At 51.4% G+C, this 22,282-nt stretch overlaps 1 protein-coding gene and 1 pseudogene across 1 annotated transcript; one reads left to right on the top strand and one right to left on the bottom strand.

The window, feature by feature from the left end:
- Positions 1 to 523: 523 nt before the first annotated feature.
- On the top strand, positions 524 to 8,122 carry NRSN2 (neurensin 2). The gene is made up of 3 exons (XM_029917514.1): positions 524 to 738; positions 3,573 to 3,767; positions 6,448 to 8,122. Exons 2-3 carry the CDS (start codon positions 3,579 to 3,581, stop codon positions 6,871 to 6,873), a joined length of 615 nt encoding a protein of 204 aa, XP_029773374.1. The 5' UTR covers positions 524 to 738; positions 3,573 to 3,578; the 3' UTR covers positions 6,874 to 8,122.
- Positions 8,123 to 16,841: 8,719 nt separating this feature from the next.
- On the bottom strand, positions 16,842 to 18,634 carry LOC115273940 (annotated as a pseudogene).
- Between the last annotated feature and the right edge of the window lie 3,648 nt (positions 18,635 to 22,282).

Here is a 22,282-nt window from a genome sequence, read left to right as displayed (position 1 = left end):
GGGAGGGGTCAGGGGGCTCCTGAGAGCAAGATGGGCTCAGCCATGGGTGAGGGCTGAGCGAGAGAGAGAGAGAGAGAGAGAGAGAGAGAGAGAGAGAGAGAGAGCTGGAGCCTGTGGAGAAGGTGGAGGCTTGGCAAGACAAGCGTTTGTATACTGGGTTAGGGGCTCCATGCAGGGGTTGGAGACCCAGAGAGGGCAGTGAGGATACAACGAGGAAATGACGGCTCAGAGAAGGCAAGGGTCTTCAGTCAGAAGTGGGTAGGAGATTGAGAGAGTGATGGAGAAGCAGATGTGGAGTTTGAGGGACTGCAGGAGGGAGGCGGTGGGTTCCTGGGGGGCCGTGGGGTGTCCGCGAGGGATCTGGGGGTCTCAGAGAGAGAAGGGAACCCTGGAAAGGGACGGGACCTCTCGGTCCTGCAGGGGTAGACAGTCTGCAGAGCCAGGTCGTGGGGCGGTAGGGCGGGCGCCCCCCTCCCACCCCGGTATCACCCCCGCCCCCGACTGCGGCGCAGGCGCCGACCGAAGCAGCTCGGGCTCGGCTCTCGCTCCGGCTCCCGCTCCGCGGAGACAGCAAGCAGAGAAGTGAGCTCAGCCCTGCTCCGCGCGGGGCCTGACCCCCACCTTGCCTTCTCCCGGGTTCCGGGGAACCCCACCCCCGCCCGCATCCCCAGCGCGGCCACGGCCAGCCTCGGACCGGACGGCGGCGCCCAAGCTTCGGTGTGCCTCGGGCTTTAGGAGGTGAGGTCCCACAGAAGTAGCAGGAGGCAGAAATCTCACCAGCCCCGTTGCCCAGAGACCCCTCAGGGCTGAGAGGATGTGAGGAGGCTTCGAAGGACCAGAGCCCTACCCACCTCTCTACTAAAACCCCTTCCCACCCTTCCGTGCCTCGGTTTCCCCCCACCCCCCCAACCCCCGGAGAAAGGATGCAGTTAATCTCGACCAGAAACAGTGGTGCGGCGGAGGGAGGAATTGGCCGGATTTCGCTGGCCTCGGCTCCCAAGAGGGAGCCCCTTCTCCCAGCCTGGGCTGAGCCGGACCCTGAAGTGGGCGGGTCTGGGGGGGGGTGGTCTTGGAAGGAGAACTGAGCGAGGCAGTGCTGGTAAGACATTCCATCCGTCTTCAGGCCCTCCCGCCTGTCACCTCGCACACACCTTCCTCTGCCTGCCTCCGCCGCAGTCCCCCCACCCCGGACCCTGTAGCCCCCTCCTCTTCCCGCTCCACCCTCTCCGGGCTCCTCCCTCCTCCCCGCTTAGGGACACCTCCCCAGCGTTTCCTATGGCAGCCCACGTCCCGGGTACCCAAGCCGGGTCCGGAGCATCCTCCTTCTCCCTCCCCCTTGACCGCGGGACAGCCTCCCAGCAACCTCAGTAGGGGAGGGGGAGGGGCCAGGCCGACTGGGAGGCAGCGTCAAGGTCACCTTCCTTATATTGGGGGGAGAGGGGCAGTGAGAGTTGCAGGGGAAGAGCGAATCTAGACCAACAGTTACTGAGCCTCTCCTCCCTGCTCCTTCCCCCAGGGTCTTTAATTAATAGGCGCTGCCTTGACTCTGACTGCCCCTCTGGCCCCCATTCATCCTCCCACTCACGGCCTCCCGAGAGCCGCGGCAGGGGGGGGCGGGTCCCTCACTGGCCACACCCCTGAAAAGCCCTGCCCCCACCTCTCAAGGAGATTCCTGTTCTCTCCTGGGACCACTCGCCCCCTTCCTTCTCTGTCTTCCGTTTTGGGGCTGTGTCTTTTCCCGTTCTCCGTCCAAAGAAAACATTTTCTGTCCTTTCCTTTTCTTCTTTCCCCGCACCACCCCCCCGAGTTGTGAAGGAGGATTGTGAAGAACCGCGATTTATAGACAAGCTTTAAGACGAGCAGACGAGCACTTGTGGTTCTTGTGCGGATCCGTGGGGACTCCAAGAATCACCCCAACCCAGACTTTGACTCTGTGTGTGTACGTGTGTGTGTCTGTGTTTGTGTTTCTCCACGGCGTGTCTTGGTGTGTCTGCGTGTCTGTTTCTAGGTCCTGCGTGTGTCTTTCTGACTATGTCTCTGTATGTGGTGTATGTGTGCCTGCCTGGGTATATTTCTGCCCCATTTGTGTATCCGTGTTGGTGTGTGTCTGTGCTGTGTGTGTATGTGTGTATTGGTGAGTCTCTCTATGCAGGAAATTGAAGGCCGCATTGATGGGAAATGAGGGGGGAGGGCTAGAAGAAATTTGTCTTCTCTTTCAGTAGAAGTGCATTGCTTTATTTTGTTTGAAGCTGGTCAGGGGTGCTGGTGCAGGGGCGCTGTCCTTCCCCATCACAAAGCCCTCTTCCCCCAACCTCTCCCTCCCCGCCTCCCCCCCACTTTGGTTTTAGTCCTATCTGTGTGTGGATACACAAGTTACTTTCCATTATGAGCCTTTAGTGTCTCCATCTGCAAAAAGTGAGATTCCTAAGATTAGTCGTTGCCAGAGGCGGGGTGGGTAAGATAGGTGAAAGGGGTCAAAGGTACAAATTCCAGTTATAAAACAAGTAAGTTATGAGGATATAATGTACAGCCTGGTGACTGTAGGTAATAATACTGTGCTGCATATTTGAAAGTTGCTAAGAGAGTAGTAGATCTTTAAAGTTCTCCTTACAAGGAAAGAAATTTACTGGTAACTACACATGGTGACAGATGTTAACTAGACTTATGGTGATCATTACAAATACCAAATCATTATGTTGTACACTTGAAACTAATATGATGGTACATGTCAATTAGACCTCAATAAAAATGTCTTATTTAAAAAAGAGGGGTTCTTAGACAGGTTTCCCTAGAAACCTAACAACCCTTGAGCTTAAGAGGGCCCCTGACTTTCACCACCTCTGGAGTCAAGAGGGGGCTTGGAGGCTTGGAGGCTCTTGCCTTTGTGAGGGGCGGCCTTGGGGAGGGACTTTTTAGGACCTTGCACCTTAGGAGTTCGGCCTGATTGGGCACCTTAGGAGTTCGGCCTGATTGGGCAAAGTGTCAGCCATAACAGTCGCCCCCAAAAGTACCCTGAAAAAACGGAAGACTTTGTGAGCAGATAGGGGTGAGAACTTCTTACTTCAGATACGGGGCTCAAAAAGTGTAGGATAAAAATAATAATGAAGAAGTTACAGTAATAGTAACTACAGCTGCTACCATTTCTTGGCATCAGATACAGCAACTGTGTGAAGCAGGTGTGATCACTCGCCCTGCTTTACAGGTGAGGAAACTGAGGCTTGGAGAGGTGAAAGCATCTTTCTGAGGTCACACTGCAGGAAGTGGCGGGTCAGGGATTCCAATCCAGACGGTCGGGCTCCAGACCCGCGGTCCCAGCCACTGGGTGGCCTCCAGACTAAACAAGTAGATTCCTTGGCACCTACAACTGTCAAGTGCTGGGCTCAGCGTTCCTGTGTGTTGGCTCACTCACAGCGTACGTGGGAAAGACAAGCCAGCGTCTAGAAGGCCAGGCTGTGTTATGAGTGTGGGTTCCCTAAAAGGCGAGGAAAAGTGGAAGGGGTACAACGATTCAGGGGGCCTGGGAGGGCTTCATGGACCCCTCCCTCACCCCCTGCCCCTTGCTTCCCCCACAGAGATCCATGATGCCAAACTGTGACCGGTCCTGTGGCTGTAGCCGTGGCCCCAACGTGGAAGACGGCAAATGGTATGGGGTCCACTCCTATCTGCACCTTTTCTATGAAGACTGTGCAGGAATGGCCCTCAGCGATGACCCCGAGGGGCCTCCCATCCTGTGTCCCCGCCGACCCTGGCCCACACTGTGCTGGAAGGTAAGACCAGGGGAAAAGCAAGTCCTGTGATCTCCTGGGGCTGCAGAGAGGAGATGGGACCGGGTAGCAGATAAGAGTCTTGACAACAGCAACAAAACTCCAACTAGGGGGCGCCTGTTTGGCTCAGTCCGAAGAGCATTAGACACTTGATCTCAGGGTCGTGAGTTCAAGCCCCACCTTGGGTGTGGAGCCTCCTTTAAAAAAATGCCAAATGGCTACTGTTGATAAGTCATTCAACGCCATACAAATTTGGCGCACCCGGCTGGCTTAGCTGCTAGAGCGTGCGGCTCCTGATCTTCGGGTTGTAGGTTTGAGCCCCAAATGGGGTGTAGAGATTACTTAAAAATAAAACCTTGAAGGAAAAAACCCAGCTCAAATGGGTTTAAACAACACAGGGAAATACCATTCCTTTTATAGAAAAGACCAGAGTTTGAGCCACTTCAGGTAAAGTTCAATTCAGCAGTTCAACCCAGTGCACTGAGGACTCAAGATTTCTCTCAGTCCTCGGGCTCCCCAGGGTGCCCCCCTCCATGTGGGCCCTGTCAGCTTCAGGATCTCCCTACGTGTCCCCTCAGAGAACTGCCACCTTGCTGACCCTCAGTGTTTCAGTCCGCACTATCCGCAGGAAATCAGAACTTCCTCTAGCCTTTCCTTCAGGAAAAAAAACAACGCTTTTCATTTCCAGAAGTCCCATCAAGCATTGCCTTGGCTCTGGCCCGGTCACTTGCCCATCTCTGAGCTGATTACTATGGCCAGAGGGAAAGTGTATACTGACTGGCTCAGGATGTGGGGTTCATCTCAGTTAAATCTTACTGTGGCTTCACGATGATATATTGGGGTACTGTTGCCAGGGCAGCAGATGGCATGAGAGAAGTAATTGGTGTCTATAACAACCAGGGAGAGAGGTCAGTCGGGGCACAGAGTGTGGGCAAAGGTGTGGAGATGGCAGTAAACAGAGTCCCTACAACGGGCATAGCTTGGCTAAATGCTATAAGGAGACTATGGCAGAGGCTCCTTCCCCTCTGCTTTCAGAGGGCTTCCCTCCAGCGGGGAGGCCAAGGGTCACGCCATCTACAGTGAACTCACAACCCCAGGCCAAAGGATGAGAGGGTGCCCGGAGAGGAAGCGCTCTCAGTGCCTGGGGTGATCGGGAAGATCAGAAGAAACAGAGGCCATAGTTTAAAATGTTTAGCATCTTCTAATTGCCAGGCAGGGAGCTAGGCTCTTGTGCACAGAGAATTTAAGACGCGGTCTTTTTCTAATTTTCTAATTTTCTTTCTTTTTTTTTTAAATATTTTTTAAATTTTTTTAGTGCTTTTTTAAATTTATTTTTGAGAGACAGAGAGAGACAGTGCGAGCAGGGGAGGATCAGAGAGAGAGGGAGATACAGAATCTGAAACAGGCTCCAGGCTCTGAGCTAGCTGTCAGCACAGAGCCTGACGCAGGGCTCGAACCCACGAACCGTGAAATCTGACCTGAGCCGAAGCTGGGCGCTTAACGGACTGAGCCACCCAGGCGCCTCTAATTTTCTTTTTCTTTTTATTTTTTTTAATGTTTTATTTATTTTTGATACAGAGAGAGACAGAACATGAGAGGGGGAGGGGCAGAGAGAGAAGGAGACACAGAACCGGAAGCAGGCTCCAGGCTCTGAGCTAGCTGTCAGCACAGAGCCTGACGCGGGGCTGGAACCCACGAACGTGAGATCTGACCTGAGCCGAAGTCGGAGGTTTAACTGACTGAGCCACCCAGGCGCCCCGGCGCCTCTATTTTTCTAATTTTCTAATTGCTGATGTGTTCTCCAGCAGCTCCTATCTGTGGTTCATTTAGTCATTCTTCAAACATTCCCTCAGGTACTACTCTTTACCAGCACTGTGCTGGGAAGACACCCTAGTGGCTCTTTCTGGTGGGGCAGGCAGATGTCACTTACTTAGTAACAAAAGTACGAGTTCAAGGAGTGCCGGGGTGGCTCAGTTGGTTAAGTGTCCAACTTAGGTTCCTGAGATCAAGCCCCGAGTCTGGGTTCTGCACTGAGCATGGAGCCTGCTTGGGATTCTCTCTCTCTCTCTCTCTCTCTCTCTCTCTCTCTCTCTCTCTGTCTCTCTCTCTCTCTCTCTCTCTCTCTGCGTGCCCCACTTGAGCATGCGTGCTTTCTCTCTCAACATAAATAAATAAACTTTATAAATAAATAAATAGGCAAGGCAGTACATGTTCAAGTGTGCATCAAGGTGAGTGCACTGAAGAACAAATGTGCAGTGTTTGTATGAATCCAAAGCGGGGGACCCGACCCAGTTCAGGAACATCCTGGAAGGCTTCCCTGAGGAGGTGAGGTTTGAGATGAGATCTGAGGGATGTGTAGGAGTTATCCCAACAGAGAGATAGCGGGTAGATGGACAGAGAGATGAGATGGGACCTAAATCTGATGGAGGGACACTCAAGGTAGGCAGGAGAAACCTACTAAAGTGGTTCCTAAGTGCGAGTTGGGAAGGACATTGACCAAGGGGCCTCAATATTCCAAATAGAACATGACCTCTTGTGCCTCTCATCAGTTAGGTCCTAGAAGGTGTGCTCTGTAACTCTGCTGTGATTCCCATCTCTTAAGGTTGGACCAAGGAGTTACCTTTAAATCCTGTGGGGATCATCCTGACCCTGACTACCTCCCAATCTGTCTGCCTCTCTCCAGATCAGCCTGTCTTCGGGAACCCTTCTCCTGTTGCTGGGTGTGGCAGCCCTGACCACGGGCTACGCAGTGCCTCCCAAGCTAGAGGGCATCGGAGAGGGGGAATTCCTGGTGTTGGATCAGCGGGCAGCTGATTACAACCAGGCTCTGGGCACCTGCCGCTTGGCAGGCACAGCGCTCTGTGTGGCGGCTGGGATCCTGCTGGCCATTTGCCTGGTTTGGGCCGTGGCCGGCTGGCTGAGCCAGGACACCAAGGCCGAAACCCTGGACACCGAAGCTGATGGCCACGTTGAGATCTTCGGTGACGAGCCAGAGCAACAGCTGTCCCCCATCTTCCGCGATGTCAACGGCCAGTCTTGGTTTTCACCACCTGCCAGCCCCTTTGGGCAATCCTCTGTGCAGGCCATCCAGCCAAAGCGGGACTCTTGAGCCGCCCACGAGGCTAGAGGAGGAGCCAGACCTGGGGTCTGGACCATTCCTCTGTCCCAGACCCTGCCCTCCCACCATCTCCTAATTTCTCCCTGAGAAGCAGGTCCCTTCCACCTATGTCCCCACACCACCCAGCTCCAGGTCAGAGAGTCTGGAGCGCAAATCCCTGTGTCCCTTCCAAGGGATTGGGCCCCAGCCCATCCAAGATGCCAACTTTCCCCAAGTACCCCCAAAACTTCCCACCCACCTTCCTCCCAAGGCCCTTCAGGAGTAGAACACATCCCCCTCGATCTATCCCTGCTCTACTCTGACCCTGGGCAAGCCCCTTACCCTTTCAGACCATCAGTTCCTCTCTGTGTACTTTGAGGGGGTTGGATCAGATTCTAGAGTTCCATGACACCCCTATCCTACCCGGATATAAGCATTACTCTCTATAAGCAAAGCTGGGGGGAAGGGTGGTAGGGTCATCCCTTGGCCCCTTCATCTGTCAGCTGCACCAGGATGCCCGAGAACGAGTCCAAAATGCTCACTTGGACTTCTCCAGGATGGTGTGAAAACAGTCACCTCCTCCGGAATGTGTTCTATGTACATTTTGGCCTCACAGTCCTTTGGGCCACCCCATCGTGGGCCATTATCAGCCCCAGTTTACAGATGAGGTGACTGAGGAGGGCTGGCAGTCTGCAGGAGTTTGGACCCACATCTTCGGCCTCCTGGGCCAGCTCTTGTTCTACATATGGAACAGGGGACCTGAGGGACACCTCCCTGGCTTCTAGGGGACCTCAAGGGGTGGGGGACAGTTTTAGCTCAGAGATCCTGGCTGGAGGTAGCTCAGAAGATAATTTGGAAATGCATTTAAATGGCCTTTAAGAGCCAAGGGTCAAGAGAACTGGGATGTCTTTGCAGCTGAAAATGCACTCGTCTAGAAAACATCACCCACAGTTCCTGACCTCCCTCACCCTGTAACAAATGTGCCCTCCACCCTCCATCCTGCAGCGACCCTGGCTAGACGCGTCATCTCCATTCTTACCACTAGGGGGAGCTCCGAGACAGCCGGAGAGACGCCGTAGGACTCCGCCCCATACCCTCGCCCCCTCGGTCGCACCTCCAGCCTGGAGGGGTCTCCCGAGAGGGTCCTCCGTTCTCCCCCACCGGCAGGCACTACTGCCCTTGTGCCCCATGCCATTTCCCCATACTGCGCCCCTTCCATCTTACCCTCCCTTTCAATAAACAGCTGGGATGGGTAATGAAATGACTTTGCTTCTTTTCTCCCTGACCGTGGGACAAGGCTAAGGAGGAAAACAGACGGTTAAAAGCACCTACCATGTGCTGGGCACTTAAACCCACTATTTCGCATTTGCTTCTCATGAGAATTCCTTGAGAAAGAGGACTCTTCATTTTACAGATGACTTAACTAATGGTCAGAGAAGTGACCCAAGGGTGGGTTTATATGCTCATTTGTTGGCAAGGGAATTTCTCCAGCATCCTCACTGCTCCCATCTGGGACAGAAATGTGAGGCCAGGAGTTCTGGGAGAGGGAGCTGGAGGCAAAGCTGGGCAACGGGAACAGCTAACCCCTACCTGCTCAATGCCTTGCAGACACGAATCCATTCATTTACCCTCGCAACAGCCTAGGACTTGGGGACTATTCTTCCTAAACCTGCCCCAGGCTTCAGGTTTGTGTTTCCAACTGCACTGAGTCCCATCAACTGTCCCAAACTGTTCCTGTCAACCCTCCCCTCCAGACCCACCTCTGCAGAGCTACCTACCCCTTAGAAGGTAGCAGCTTCAGCCCTTCCGCTTGCTCTAGCCAGCCAGACCCCTGGGGCAGCGAACCTTGGCCCCTGCCTTTCCTCACGCTCCAGTCCAACCCAGCTGCTGGCCAACCTTGGAAACACATTCTAACCGCCCCCCCCATCCTCTCAGCTGACCTGAGCCACTGTTGCCTCTCTCTTTATGATTATTACACCAGCTTCTCCCCGGTAAAACCAGAATCCCAGGCGGCCTGTAACGTGTTCCATGATTTCCTGACACTCCCCTTTCATTTTCTTCCCCTGTGACCTCAGCACTCCCCCTCCTTGTGTCCTCTCCCGCCAGACTGGCCTCTCTGCTGCTCCTCCAACATCAAGGCCAGCTTCTGCTGCAGGCCTTTGCGTAGCTGTTCCTTCTGCTGGTACACGGTCCCCAGCTCACCAGCGGGCCAGCTCCCGCAGCCGCCTTCAAGTCTGCACAAATGCTTCGCTTCTCAGCAAGCCCTTCCCCGAACAGCCTGTTTTAAAATGCGCCCGTGCCCCCATTCCCTCTTCCCTGTGCACTTTGGAGTTCGGTTTTCGCTTTCCTATAGCAATTATCGCCTTTCAGAATACTTACTATATAACTTACCTATTATGTTTTTTTAAATTTTTAAATATTTTTTATTTATATTTGAGAGACAGAGAGAGGCAACACGAGCAAGAGAGGGTCAGAGAGAGAGGGAGACACAGAATCTGAAGCAGGCTCCAGGCTCTGAGCTGTCAGCACAGAGCCCGATGCCGGGCTCGAACCCACGAACCGTGAGATCATGACCTGAACCGAAGCCGGACACTTAACCAACTGAGCCACCCAGGCGGCCCATAACTTACCTAGTATGTTATTACTTGCCACCTGTCTGCCCCCTGCCATGGTATGATCTCAACAAGAAAGAGGATCTTTCCTCCCTTTATTTACTGACATATCCCAAGTGCCTTAAAAATGCCCGGCGCACAGTAGCTACTCAGTGAAATGGGTTGAATAAATCAATCATAGTTTTATAGAGAACCACAGTGAGGGTTGGGAACACCAGGTAGCTTACCCAAGGACGCACAGGGAGCAAGGGGCAGTGCTGGGGGTTCACATGCAGGCAGTCAGGCTCCCAAGTCGGCAGCAAGCGCACCACCGCACTGCACTGCCCCTTGGTTTGAAGCCCAGAGCTGGGGAGACCATGTCAAAGGCCCATACATGTATTCAGGAAGGTTTCTTGCCCTGTGGAAATGTGAGCACAGGGTTAACGATATTTCTTTCCAAAGAAAAAAGAAATTTTTATATGAAATGGATCCATTTTGAAACATCTGTATCTGTTTCAAAACTGACTAAGTTCTGGGGCGTCTACGTGGCTCAGTCAGTAAGTGTCCGATTTTGGCTCAGGTTATGATCTCACGGTTCGTGGGTTTGAGTCCTGCGTCGGGCTGTGTGCTGCCCCCTTGCTCGGAGCCTGAACCTGCTTTGGATTCTGTGTCTACTTCTCTCTCTGCCCCTCCCCACTCATGCTCTGTCTCACTCTATCTCTCAAAAATAAATAAATGTAAAAAAAAAATTAAAAATAAAAAAAGTGGTCTAGGTCCTGCCCAAGACAAAACATTCCTTGGGACAACTTATGGGTGGCCGTGTGTGACCTCTGACCTGGGTATCTGGGTTAATGCCTACAGCTGATCAGGACAAGGGATAGAATTTCACATGGACAAAATGGCCTGGAAAATGGGGGTAGATGTCCACCCCAGAAAGATCTATGTCACATTAGCATTTCTTCCCAGCTGCCACATAGGAAGCCAACCCTGCTCTGTAACCCCGATAAAGCCCGGGCCCCCACAGAGCCCCATCCCTGCAGAGTATCTCATTCGGAGAAGCAGCATCCTGCAACCAAAGTTAATTTCCAACAATGCCAACTGTTCCGTGAATCCTTGAAGAATGTCAAAGGAGGCTATTTCACTATCATACTTGGCTACTGAGACTACGTACTGCGTTGAATACTGTTTCCCCAAAGTTCATGTGCACCTGCAGTCCGTGACTGTGACTTTATTTGGAAAGAGGGTCTTTGTGGGACATCTGGATGGCTCAGTCAGTAGAGCCTGGGATTCTTGATCTCAGGGTTGTGAGTTCAAGCCCCATGTTGGGTGTAGGGATTACGTAAAAATAAAATCTTTTTTTTTTTTTTAAGAAATAGAGTCTTTGCAAATATAATAAAGTTAATATGAGGCCCTATTGGATTAGGATGGGCCCTAATCTGATAACCAGTGTCCTAGTAAGAACGGGAAATTTGCAAGTGAAGACAGGCAGTCTGGAGGGATATGTCTATAAGCCCTAGAATGCCAAGGGCTGCCTGTAACTACCAGAAGCTAGAAGAAACCAAAAAGGAAGGCTGCAGAGGGAGAATGGCCTTGCCAACTCCTTGATTTCAGACTTCCAGACTCCTAAACTGTAAGACAATCAATTGGCGTTGTTTGTGGTACTTTGCCAAGCAGCCCTGGGAAACTAACACAGGGTGTAAACTGGTGCGGACTCCAAGCAAGCCAGTATGGCAATATCCAAATGGAAAGCACACGTGCCCTTTGATCCCTCCCTCTCGTGCAGGTATATCTGTAGGTTAAATTCCACATGTAGGAACACTGTGGTATTGTTTGGAAGAGAAGGTGTTTGGAAATAACCTACATGCTCATTGGTAGGGGACTTAGTTAATAAAGCGGGGCACATTTACATACCGGAACACTATGTAAAAGAATGAGGAAATCTCTAGGGACTGATCTGGACTGACCTCCAGGTTATACTGTTAGATGGAAAGGTAAAGGGTGCGGAACCCTAAGAATACTTATAAACCATTTGTGGAAACAGAATATTAATGGACATTGCTTGTAAGTGCATGAAATCCCTGTTGACTGGTGACCTCTGGGAGGGGATGGGGACAGGGTGGCGGGGATGGGACCGGAAGGGAGACCGGCGCTGTGTAGGTTTTCACTCTCAGCTCTGAACCACGTAGAATGTATTACACTTTAAAACACAATTGACGCGGTGCCTGGGTGGCTCGATTGGTTGGGCCTCCGACTTCGGCTCAGGTCAGATCTCACATTCGTGGGTTCAAGCCCTGCGTTGGGCTCTGTGCTGACAGCCAGCTCAGAGCCTGGAGCCTGCTTCCAGTTCTGTGTCTCCTCTCTCTGCCCCTCCCCCTCTCATGCTCTGTCTCTCTCAGTATCAAAAATAAATAAAACATTAAAAAAAATAAAAAAAAAACACAATTGACTTTAGGAATGCCTGGGTAGCTCAGTCAGTCAAGCTTCCAACTCTTGGTTTCAGTTCTGGCCATGATTTCACTGTTTGTGGGTTCAAGCCCCGCATCGGGCTCTGCGCTGACAGTGCAGAACCTGCTTGGGATTCTTTCCCTCCCTCTCTCTCTGCCCCTCCCCCCCACCACACTTGCGCTCTCTCTTTCTCAAAATAAATAAACTTAAAATAAAACACGATTAACTTTAAAATGTAAACAAATATACATAATTGATTGAACACATTTCATAAATGAAGAAGAAGGGACAAATCTTTCTTACAGGAGAATTCCAGTTAACAGATACGTATTGATTGGGGCGCCTGGGTGGCTCAGTCGGTTGAGTGTCTGGCTTTGGCTCAGGTCATGATCTCACGGTTCATGGGTTCGAGCCCCGCATCGGGCTCTGTGCTGACAGCTCAGAGCCTGGAGCCTGTTTCAGATTCTGTGTCTCCCTGTCTCTCTGACCCTCCCCTGCCTGCGCTGTCTCTCTCTGTCTCTCAAAAATAAATTAAAAAAAATTTTTTTAATAAAAAAAAACCAGATACAGTATTGAGAGAATTCGAAAAATCACCCCCAGGACACCACAGTACGAATTTCTGCAGGCCAAACCCGCCTATGAAAGCTCAGATTAAAGTGAAAGAGGGTATGTGCACGGCCTCTAGCTATCTCCCTCACAAATACGTATAATTTCTGTGGTGGCTTTCACATGTTCTCTGACGTCCTTCTCTTCAGGCAGTGAGGCTTGGCTCCCCTCCCCTGGAGTGTAAGTTGGACTTTCCTTCCAACAGATAGACTGTAGAAAGGGGGAAACTGGATCCTTGACAGTGGAGAAATCTGTCAGGCGCCACCTGAACCAAAGATCAGGTTAGTGTCCCCAGTAACAAGTCCTGTGACAGCATGGCCCCCTGAAATGGTGTGAGGGGTCAGCGCACTTCACCCTGTGGTGTTCTTCCTTCCCAACTTCCATAACTTCAACTTGACCTTGGGAAACCCAAACCGAAGGACATGATGATACAAAACATCTGATCAGCACTCTTAAGTGTCAAGGTCATGAAAGACCAGGAAAGACCAAGAAACTGTCGCGGCCTGACGGACAGTGAGGAGACCTGGCTGAAGGGTCTATAGGAAATCTGTATATTGGCTTTGCCACTCTTTTATAAAGTGGAAATGATTCTTAAGTAAAAATAATAACTATGATAACCATTGTTCTTGTCAAAATGGCGTGCCTGGGTGACTCAGTTGATTAAGTGTACAACTTTGGCTCAGGTCCTGTGATTTCCAACCCCATGTTGGGCTCTGTGCTGACAGCTCAGACCCCGAAACCTGCTTCGGATTCTGTGTCTCCCTTTCTCTCTGCCCCTCCCCCACTCACACTCTGTCTCTTACTCCTTCAAAAATAAATAAACATTAAAAAAAAAAGATGGAGTAACAGGAATCAGATTCACCCTCCCATCTGAAAAAGGCAAACGATGGACCAGGAAACGGGTAAGTGAGAAGAGCCCTCCAGCTACCTGAGGGCACTGCCCTGGGAGCCTCCGGGCTGGGGCATGGGTTTTAATACTCTCAATAAAGGAGGAAACAAGTAGACAGCAAACCAGTAAGGGTGTCAGGAAGGGAAGATTTGGACAACACGATGCCCCAGCTTGACCTAATCGACATGTATTATAGGGAGCTCCACCCGCAAAGAGCGGAAAACACAAAGCCTTGGGCTTTGGTGGATCCCCGGAGACCCAAGGGCCTCTTGGGGGTAGTGAATAGACACTGAGCACACAGCTGCCTCGGGCGCCCTCTGGTGTTCGTTCACGGTGGTGGCAGCCTAGCCGGTGGACCGCTTTCCGCGACCTCCGAGGGCAGCCCCGCTTCCTTCTGTAGCCTGCGTTCCCTCCTCTCTGAGGTGGGGAGATCTGAGATGGAGAAGGACGGATGGGCTTGTGGGGTAGGTTCACCTCCTGCCCCACCCCTTTTTACTCCAGAGTCTGAGCACCCAACCCACATCACCCCAGGGGGCTGCCCCTCCCGCCGGTTGAGTCCTGTATACCCTTTCCATCCCTATGGACTCGGGAGACAAGGTTACTTCTCAAGCCCAGCTTTAGAAAAACCCCTCCCGGGGCGCCTGGGTGGCTCAGTCGGTTACGGTTATGCGTCTGGCTTCGCCTCGGGGCATGATCTCACGTTCGTGGGTTGAGCCCTGCGTCAGGCTCTGGGGTGACAGCTAGCTCAGAGCCTGGAGCCTGCTTCTGATTCTGTGTCTCCGTCTCTCTCTGACCCTCCCCTCCTCACGCTATCTCTCTCTGTCTCTCAAGATTAAATAAAAAACATTTAAAAAAACAACAACAACAACACCTCATCCGCAACTGGATCTAAGAGGTGATCTGAGGCCACTGCCTGGCCTCTGGGGGCCCTGTGCCAGGGCAGGGAGATGCCCCAGGGCGCGACCAACGAAGGAAACGATATTGACAGAGATGGGGAGGGTATTAGTGGGAGGTGGAGGGAGAGAGCCGGCTGTGAGGCTATCAGGACATTCCTGCCCCAACTCTTTGTCCCAAATCTTTTACTTGAGAGCAGGCTGAAGGGGACAGTCGGCCAGGGTTCAAGTCCCTGTGTCAGCAGAGGCAATTCCCTAACCCGTCTGAGTCTCAGTGTCTTTTCCTCTAAAATAGGGACAACAGGAATGCTGGGTTGAGCATCCAGCTCTTGATTTCCACTCAGGTCATGATGTCACGGTTCAAAGAGTTCGAGCCCCACATTTGGGCTCTGTGCTGACAGCTCAGAGCCTGGAGCCTGCTTCAAATTTCTGTGTCTCCCTCTCTCACTGCCCCTCCCTGCTCAGGCTCTTTTCTCTCTCTCTCAAAAATACATAAACATTGGGGCGCCTGGCTCAGTCGATTAAGCATCTGACTTCGGCTCAGGTCATCCTCTCACAGTCCGTGGGTTTGAGCCCTGAGTCGGGCTCTGTGCTGATAGCTCACAGCCTGGAGCATGTTTCAGATTCTGTGTCTCCCTCTCTTTCTGACCTCCCTCACTCACACTCTTTCTCAAAATAAAGACATAATTTTTTTAATACATAAACATTAAAAAATCTTTTTAAATGAGGACCACAAGAATACTAACCTCTTGAGATACTTTGAAGACCGAATGAGCTTAACCCGGAGCTTGGCACATAGAAGTGCCCGAAACATGCTAGCTATTATTATTGGGGAGGAGAAACCTGAGGTTCAGACTAGCAGGCAATGTACACGTTATAATTATGGATGCCTGTGTGGGTGTGCACACCAGTCAGTGTGTAAATTATAATGGTGTGTTTGTGGGCACACTGAGGCACTGAGTGTATTTGCACTTAGTCTGTTATTGCCTTTCTTTAGCAGTTCCATTTATTGAGGCTCTACCATACTAAGTAACAATAAGGCTCAGAGATGTGAAGTGTTGTGCCCAAGGTCACACAGCTAGCAAGTGGCTGGGATTTAAACCCTGGTCCTGTAACACTGGGCAGTGGTGTCGGTCACTGCTACTGAGCAGATGTATTCCAAGGTGGGCGGTGCCATGGTTGAATTTCCACATTGACATTCCCTGTGACCTTGGACACCTCACGTCCTGTTATAGGCTGTGTCCTCATGCATCTGATCACAGGTGTGCTCCGTGGGTCTGAGGGGTGGTAGGGCCAAGTCTCGGCCTGGGTTGGCATCACCAGGGGCCATGAGCTTCCTGTACCAGCCTTGCCAAACCCCAAACAGGTGACTCAGAGCCCAGCCCTGGGCACCAGGCCATCGGGAGCCTGCTGGTGGACGAATCCGTAGGATTTCACAAGCATCCAGCCCAGGACATGCCATCAAGGCAGGGGGAGGGAGGGAGAAAAACATGATATCCACCAGGATATCCAGCCACAGGACAGACCATGGAGCCCAGAGGTAAAGGCCTCCCAGCAGAGAGACCCCCGGAACCCCTCACACAGATGTCTCCACCAAGAGCCCCGTGTTGTGAGGAACACCAGCAGCTCCAGGCCACTGCCCAGGTCCCCGGGCGTGGGGGGGTGTGCCCAGGCACCTGTCCTGCACTCCAAGCACTAGAAGGGCCTCTGGGAAGTCCAGACACACATGCTATGTTCTTGGCCACTGAGTCTCCATTCTGGGCACAGGCACCAGGTAGGTGTCCGTAGGGGTGTCGGTTTCTAATCTAAAAAATGGAGTGATGAGGGGCGCCTGTGTGGTTCAATAGGTTGGGCATCTGACCAGCTTAGCTCATGATGTCACGATTTGTAAATTTGAGCCCCGCGTCGGGCTCTGTGCTGATGGCTCAGAACCTGGAGCCTGCTTTGGATTCTGTGACTCCCCCACTCTCTGCTCCTCCCCAACTTGTGCTCTGTTTCTCAAAAATAAATAAATGTAAAAAAAATTTTTAATGGAGTGATGCTAGCCACTTCCAGTCGTGTTAGAGTCATGCAGTGAGTCATGATCTCAATAGTCTTATTATTTTTCCAAAGTCTCTGTCATCCCAGCAATGCCGTCTCTTCCTTGACAGCTTGCACTGGGTCGCATATTTCTGTTTCTCTCATGACTGTGCACTGAACAGCATCAAATAAATACTTGCTGTAAGAACTGTTGAGCAAAGTTGTTCATCCCCCATAAATAATGATGGCCATTTGCATTTATAGAATAGAAATTACCCAGCGATTCGGAGCTTTTATTAAGTGTCAGGCATTATGCTGAGCACTTTCACATTCATTCATTTCAGAGTTATTCATTGAACACCCAGTAAGGGCCCCGCTCTGCGCTAGACATAAGGATGCGGCTTTGCCCCTTTCTGGGTTCTTCCTTTCTGGTGGGGGCAGGAGGGACAGATGATAAACAATTTACTACATAAGTGAGATCATTTCAAACCTTTGCAAGGTCTGTGAATAAATTAAGAACAGGGTTACGGAGTAGTGTGGACTAAGTATCACACTTTATTCCAGTTCCTGCTACGCAGGATGAGCTGAAAGAGAAAAAACTCCCCACATTCTTCACCCAGGTATCAATCCTCCAGTAGACTGATGAGGAGGAAGGAAAAAAATTTAACTAAAACGATGGTTTTTAATGGGAACCAGAGTTATGGTTACAATTACATAGTCCGACACAAAAAAACCCGTGCGTGATCAGGAGTTGGAAGGTTACAAAATAATGAGGGTAACACTGGGTACAAGAAGAAAAGCTGTTGCAGAACCTCCGAAGCCACGCTAATACGGCCTCTCCCTGCGATCCTGTCTGTGCTCACCCCTGGAGTCCATCTTGCCAGGGCCAAAGCCACCTCTGTCCCCACCACCCCGGCCCCCTCGGAAGCCCCCACGGTCCCCGCCTCGGCCTCGGTAGCCGCCCCGATCATAGCCTCCTCTGCCACCGCGACGATCATCTCCATAGTTACCCCCCATATGAGAGCCTCCTGGTCCCCCTCCTGGGCCATCTGGTTTAGGGGCCTTACACTGGTTGCATTCATTCCTCCAAGAAAAGTTCATGTTCTCACATATAGGATTAGGACACTTCCAGTCACCAGCTCGCTGCTGTCCACCGCTGCCACCACCTCCACTGGGGAATCCTCCCCGGCCACCTCCACCACTACCACCACCTCCATAGCCTCCACGGCCCATGGGTCCTCCTCGCCCTCGGCCTCCACGAGCATTGCCACCACCCTGATTGAAGTCTGCTCACCGAGTAGCAAATGATACTTTGATGGGATTCCCAGAGAATTCTTTACCATCAAACCAGTCAATAGCTGCTTTAGCAGAAGGTGGATCATCAAATGATACCATGGCCTCTCCCTTCACCTTGCCCATTTCTCTGTCTGTGTACAGATTAATCATGGGCTGTCCTGTTTTCTTATTTGTCTTAATAATACCAATCTGCTTGAAGTAATCAGCCACAGACTCAATTGTAACATTTTCGCCCAAGCCTTGCACGAAGATGGTGTTGTTGTCTGAATTATCCTGTTCAGAGTCATGACGTGATCCTTGGTCCCGAGGGCCACCAAATTTATTGAAGCCACCACGGTCACCTCCACCCATGACGCCTCTGCTTCCATGGCCACCTCCGCGACCTCTGGGTTCGTAGCCGCCACTGCTGCGGTTGTAACCACCGCCACCGCCCTGGCCGCGGCCCCCACGGTCCTGCTGGCCTCCCCCGTAGCCACCGCCGCCACTCTGGTCCTGACTGCCATAACCGCCACCACCTCCACTCATGGAGGACTGATCTTGGCCATAGTTACCTCCACCACCCCCTCCACCACCTCCACTGCTACTGTTGTACTGGTTCTGCTGTCCATAGCCTTGAGGGGGATTATAGGAGCTTTGCTGCTGGCCGTAGCCCCCGCTTTGGGGCTGCCCATAGCCGCTGCTCTGAGAACTACCACGTAACTTCCAGAAGTGCTGCTAGGAGCTGGCTGCTGGCCATAGCCAGGATAAGAGGACTGTTGCCCATAAGATGACTGAGAACCCTGGCTACTGCCATAGCCACCAGTTGAGCCGTGTCCCTGGGGAGCTGACTGAGTGCCATAGCCTGTGTTCTGGGAATGTCCATAAGAACCACCATAGCTGCTCTGGCCATAGCCTGAGGTGTCTGGCTGGCCATAACCACTGTAACTCTGCTGTCCATAGGGCTGACTGCTCGGCTGGGAATAGCCCTGCCCAGGCTGGGTGGGGTAGGCCCCGTGGCTTTGGGTTGCTTGTTGGGAATAGTCGTTTGAGGCCATGTCCGCACATGTGCGCACAGGCCGACAAGCAAAAGATTCCAACACCGCAGAGCACCGACGCCTCGAGGACTGAACCTTTTTTTTTTTTTTAAATCATTTGCCTCTTTATGTATCTAGGAATAAATCACCACATGCCACATGCTTCCTGAGTGGTCAGGGAGGGCCTCTCTGAGAAGGTGACGTTTGGCCTGTGACCCAAAGGAAGAGAGCTGGGAAGATGTGGAAAAGTTCCAGGCAGACGGAACAGCAAGGATGAAGACCCCGAGGCAGGAAGAATTTGGTTTGTATGAGGACTAGAAAAAACCGAGCACGGGGCGCCTGGGTGGCTTGGTTGGTTGAGCATCCAACTTCAGCTCAGGGCATGACCTCACAGTTCATGGGTTCGAGCCCCATGTTGGGCTCTGTGCTGACAGCTCAGAGCCTGGAGCTTGCTTTGGATTCTGTGTCTCCATCCCTCTCTGTCCCTCCCCTGCTCGCACTCTGTCTCTTTCTCAAAAATAAATAAAGATTTAAAAACAATTTTTAATAAAAAAAAGGGAGCCGATGCTCAGAGAGGGCAAGTGACTGGCCCAACAACAACTCTGGTTAGAGGCTAAGCAAGGATTTGAACTCAGGTCTGGCTAGGCCCCGGACCCAGGCATTTTCCCAGGCTGCCACAGAGACACACCCTCCTTGGAATACCCAGCAGTATACGCACATCACACACACGTACACACTAGACACAGTCTGCGGGCTGATCCTCACTGATCGTCACTGTCAGAGTAGCACAAATAGCCTAGGATTCTACACATCAAGTAGGAGGGCTAGATGTCACCTTAGCCCAGCATTCCAGAAGCTCTGGGGCAACAAAAGGTCAAATGACAGGAAGAAGGAAAAGGCTTCCTAAAGGAGGGGGCAGGACCTCTGGGGTGGCCTGTGGCGGTACAGACACCTGGGAGATGATAGAGAAGTGACAGCCCAGGAGCATGTCTGGGGTGGGGCAGGGGAGAATGGAGGGAACAGAGCGGAAACTGTTCTCAGAAGCCTGGTCCCTGCCAGGCCAACACCTGGTCTCCTCGTACCTCTGCTGGGTCACCTCCCAAGATGGGGTGCTCAGTGCCCACCGAGGCAGGGGCCAGCCTTGAGAAGTTCCTCCTCCCCATCTCCCTCTGTGGCTATAAAATGTGAAAAGATTCAGCCGTCAGGACAAGAGAAACATATGGATGCCTCATGAAGACGCTTTGGTTTTTTGGAATCAGATTAGTAAAGATCAGAAAACAATAAGGCACAGTGTTGTCGAAGTTGTGGGCAAACAACAGTCACACGCTCTGTTAGCAGGAGGTAGATTGGCACAATCTCAAAGGACGATTGCCCAGAAAGTTCCATTACAAGTGCAAATGCCCTGGGATGCCTGGGTGGCTCAGTCGGTTAAGCCTCTGACTTCGGCTCAGGTCAGATCTCACATTTGTGGGTTCGAGCCCCGCATCAGGCTCTGTGCTGACAGCTCAGAGCCTGGGGCCTGCTTCTGGTTCTGTGTCTTCTTCTCTCTCTGCCCCTCCCCCTCTCATGCTCTGTCTCTCTCTGTATCAAAAATAAATAAAACATTAAAAATAAAAAAAGGGCGCCTGGGTGGCTCAGTCGGTTAAGCCTCCGACTTCGGCTCAGGTCAGATCTCATGTTTGTAGTTCAAGTCCCACGTCAGGTTCTGTGCAGACAGTTAGCTCAGAGTCTGGACCCTGCTTCCGGTTCTGTGTCTCGTTCTCTCTCTGCCCCTCCCCCTCTCATGCTCTGTCTCTCTCTATATCAAAAATAAATTTTTAAAAAAAGTGCAAATGTTCAAACTTTTGACTTAGCAATTCTGTTTCCAGGAAATTGTCCCTGAGTTTCTCTCCATTCCCCCATGTACGAGCACTACGGCATTGTTTGTTCTAGGGGGAGGCTGGAAATAGTGAAGTGTTTGTTGACAAGGGAATGTTTAATAAGTCCGTTCATCCCTATAATGGAATACTACAAAGCTGCAAAACATCAGGGCATTCTTTGTGTATGTGTGTCTTAATATCTTTTTTTTCACATTTATTTATTTTTGAGAGAAAGACAGAGCGTGAGCCAGGGAGGGGTAGAGAGAGAGAGGGAGACACAGAATCCAAAGCAGGCTCAAGGCTCTGAGCTGTCAGCACAGAGCCTGATGTGGGGCTCGAACTCACGAACTACAAGGTCATGACCTGAACCGAAGTCAGACTTAACAGACTGAGCCACCCAGGAGCTTCCAGGAAGTTCTTTCTGAACCGATGTGGAATAACCCCCAAGACACATTGTTAAATAGGAAGGAAAAAAGCAATCTGAAGGAGTGAGTGTATTGCTCCCATCTGTGTTTAAAGGGAAAAGTCATCTCTTACGTCTTTAAGGAAATAGGAGAAAACTGCTTGTCCCCAGAAAGAGGAGGCAGGGGACTGGAGATAGAAATGGGAGGGAGGCTTTTCAAATATCGCTCCTGGTACCGTTTGCATTTTGAGCCAAAATATAAATAAACACAAATATTTAAAAATCTATCCTCTTGGGGCACCTGGCTGGCTAGGTCAGTGGATGTGCATGACTCTTGATTTTAGGGTTGCGAAGTCCTGCCCCACGTTGGGTGTAGAGATTCCTTAAAAAATTAAAAAATAAATAAATAAAAGTAAAAATCTATCCTCTCGAAAGTGCCACATTCCTACACGCTCCTTGCTCCCAGCTAACTTCCATCCTCTTGGACGGAACTTCCTGGAAGAGAAAAAAAAAGACAAGAGGGCTGAGTGTGAATCTCAGTTCCATCACTGATGCACAGTGAGTCTTCGAGCGAAATGCTTTCCCTCTCTGGTCCGTATTGTCTGAGGCCCAGACCACGCCCCCAGCTCAGGCATTCTGTGTCCTGTTAGACCGGGCTCATGAAGGATGGGCCCCATGTCTCTGCTCCTTAATTCATCCAATCCACCTAAACGGAATACCTCCTACGTGCCAGACTCTGGGGTCCCCATTTCTTGCCTTATAAGCCCTCAACTCCAGTGCCGGGCATAGAAGTTGGTACCTAATGGGAATTCAGGGCAGATTTCTTAGCTTACAAGCAAGGAATGGATATTGGGGTAGATGCACAGGGAACCGTGGAGGGTGGACGGCAGCTGGTGTGATACGTTCATGGGCGATGGCAGGTGGCTGGATCTTTAAGACAATGGCCTTCACCTTATCCTACAGCCCTCCTTGCACCTACCATTCCTTTTTCTTTATGTTTATTTATTTATTATTGAGACAGAGAGAAACAGAGTGTGAGTGAGGGAGGGGCAGAGAGAGAGGGAGATACAGAATCTGAAACAGGCTCCAGACTCTGAGCTGTTAGCACAGAGCCCGACACAGGGCTGGAACTCAGGAACAGTGAGATCGTGACCTGAGCCAAAGTCGGATGCTTAACTGACCGAGCCACCCAGGCGCCCCTGCCATTCATTTTCTTTAGCTCCTCTTTTGCAGCAAAGGCGTTTGAAAAAGCGGCTCCTTCACTGTCTCTAATTCGTCTTCTCTGTTCAACGCATCCCAATCATGTTGCTACTTGCCCACCCCATCCCACACCCACTGGAACTGCAGTTGTCAAGGGTATCGTGTTTCAAAATCCAAGACTTGGTTCTCAGTCTTCATCCTCTTGAC

This window comes from Suricata suricatta, chromosome 12 (genome assembly GCF_006229205.1).
Source record: "Suricata suricatta isolate VVHF042 chromosome 12, meerkat_22Aug2017_6uvM2_HiC, whole genome shotgun sequence".
Lineage (NCBI taxonomy): Eukaryota > Metazoa > Chordata > Mammalia > Carnivora > Herpestidae > Suricata > Suricata suricatta.
Note: the sequence above shows the minus strand (reverse complement) of the source record. Positions and strands in the feature narration are given on the sequence as shown.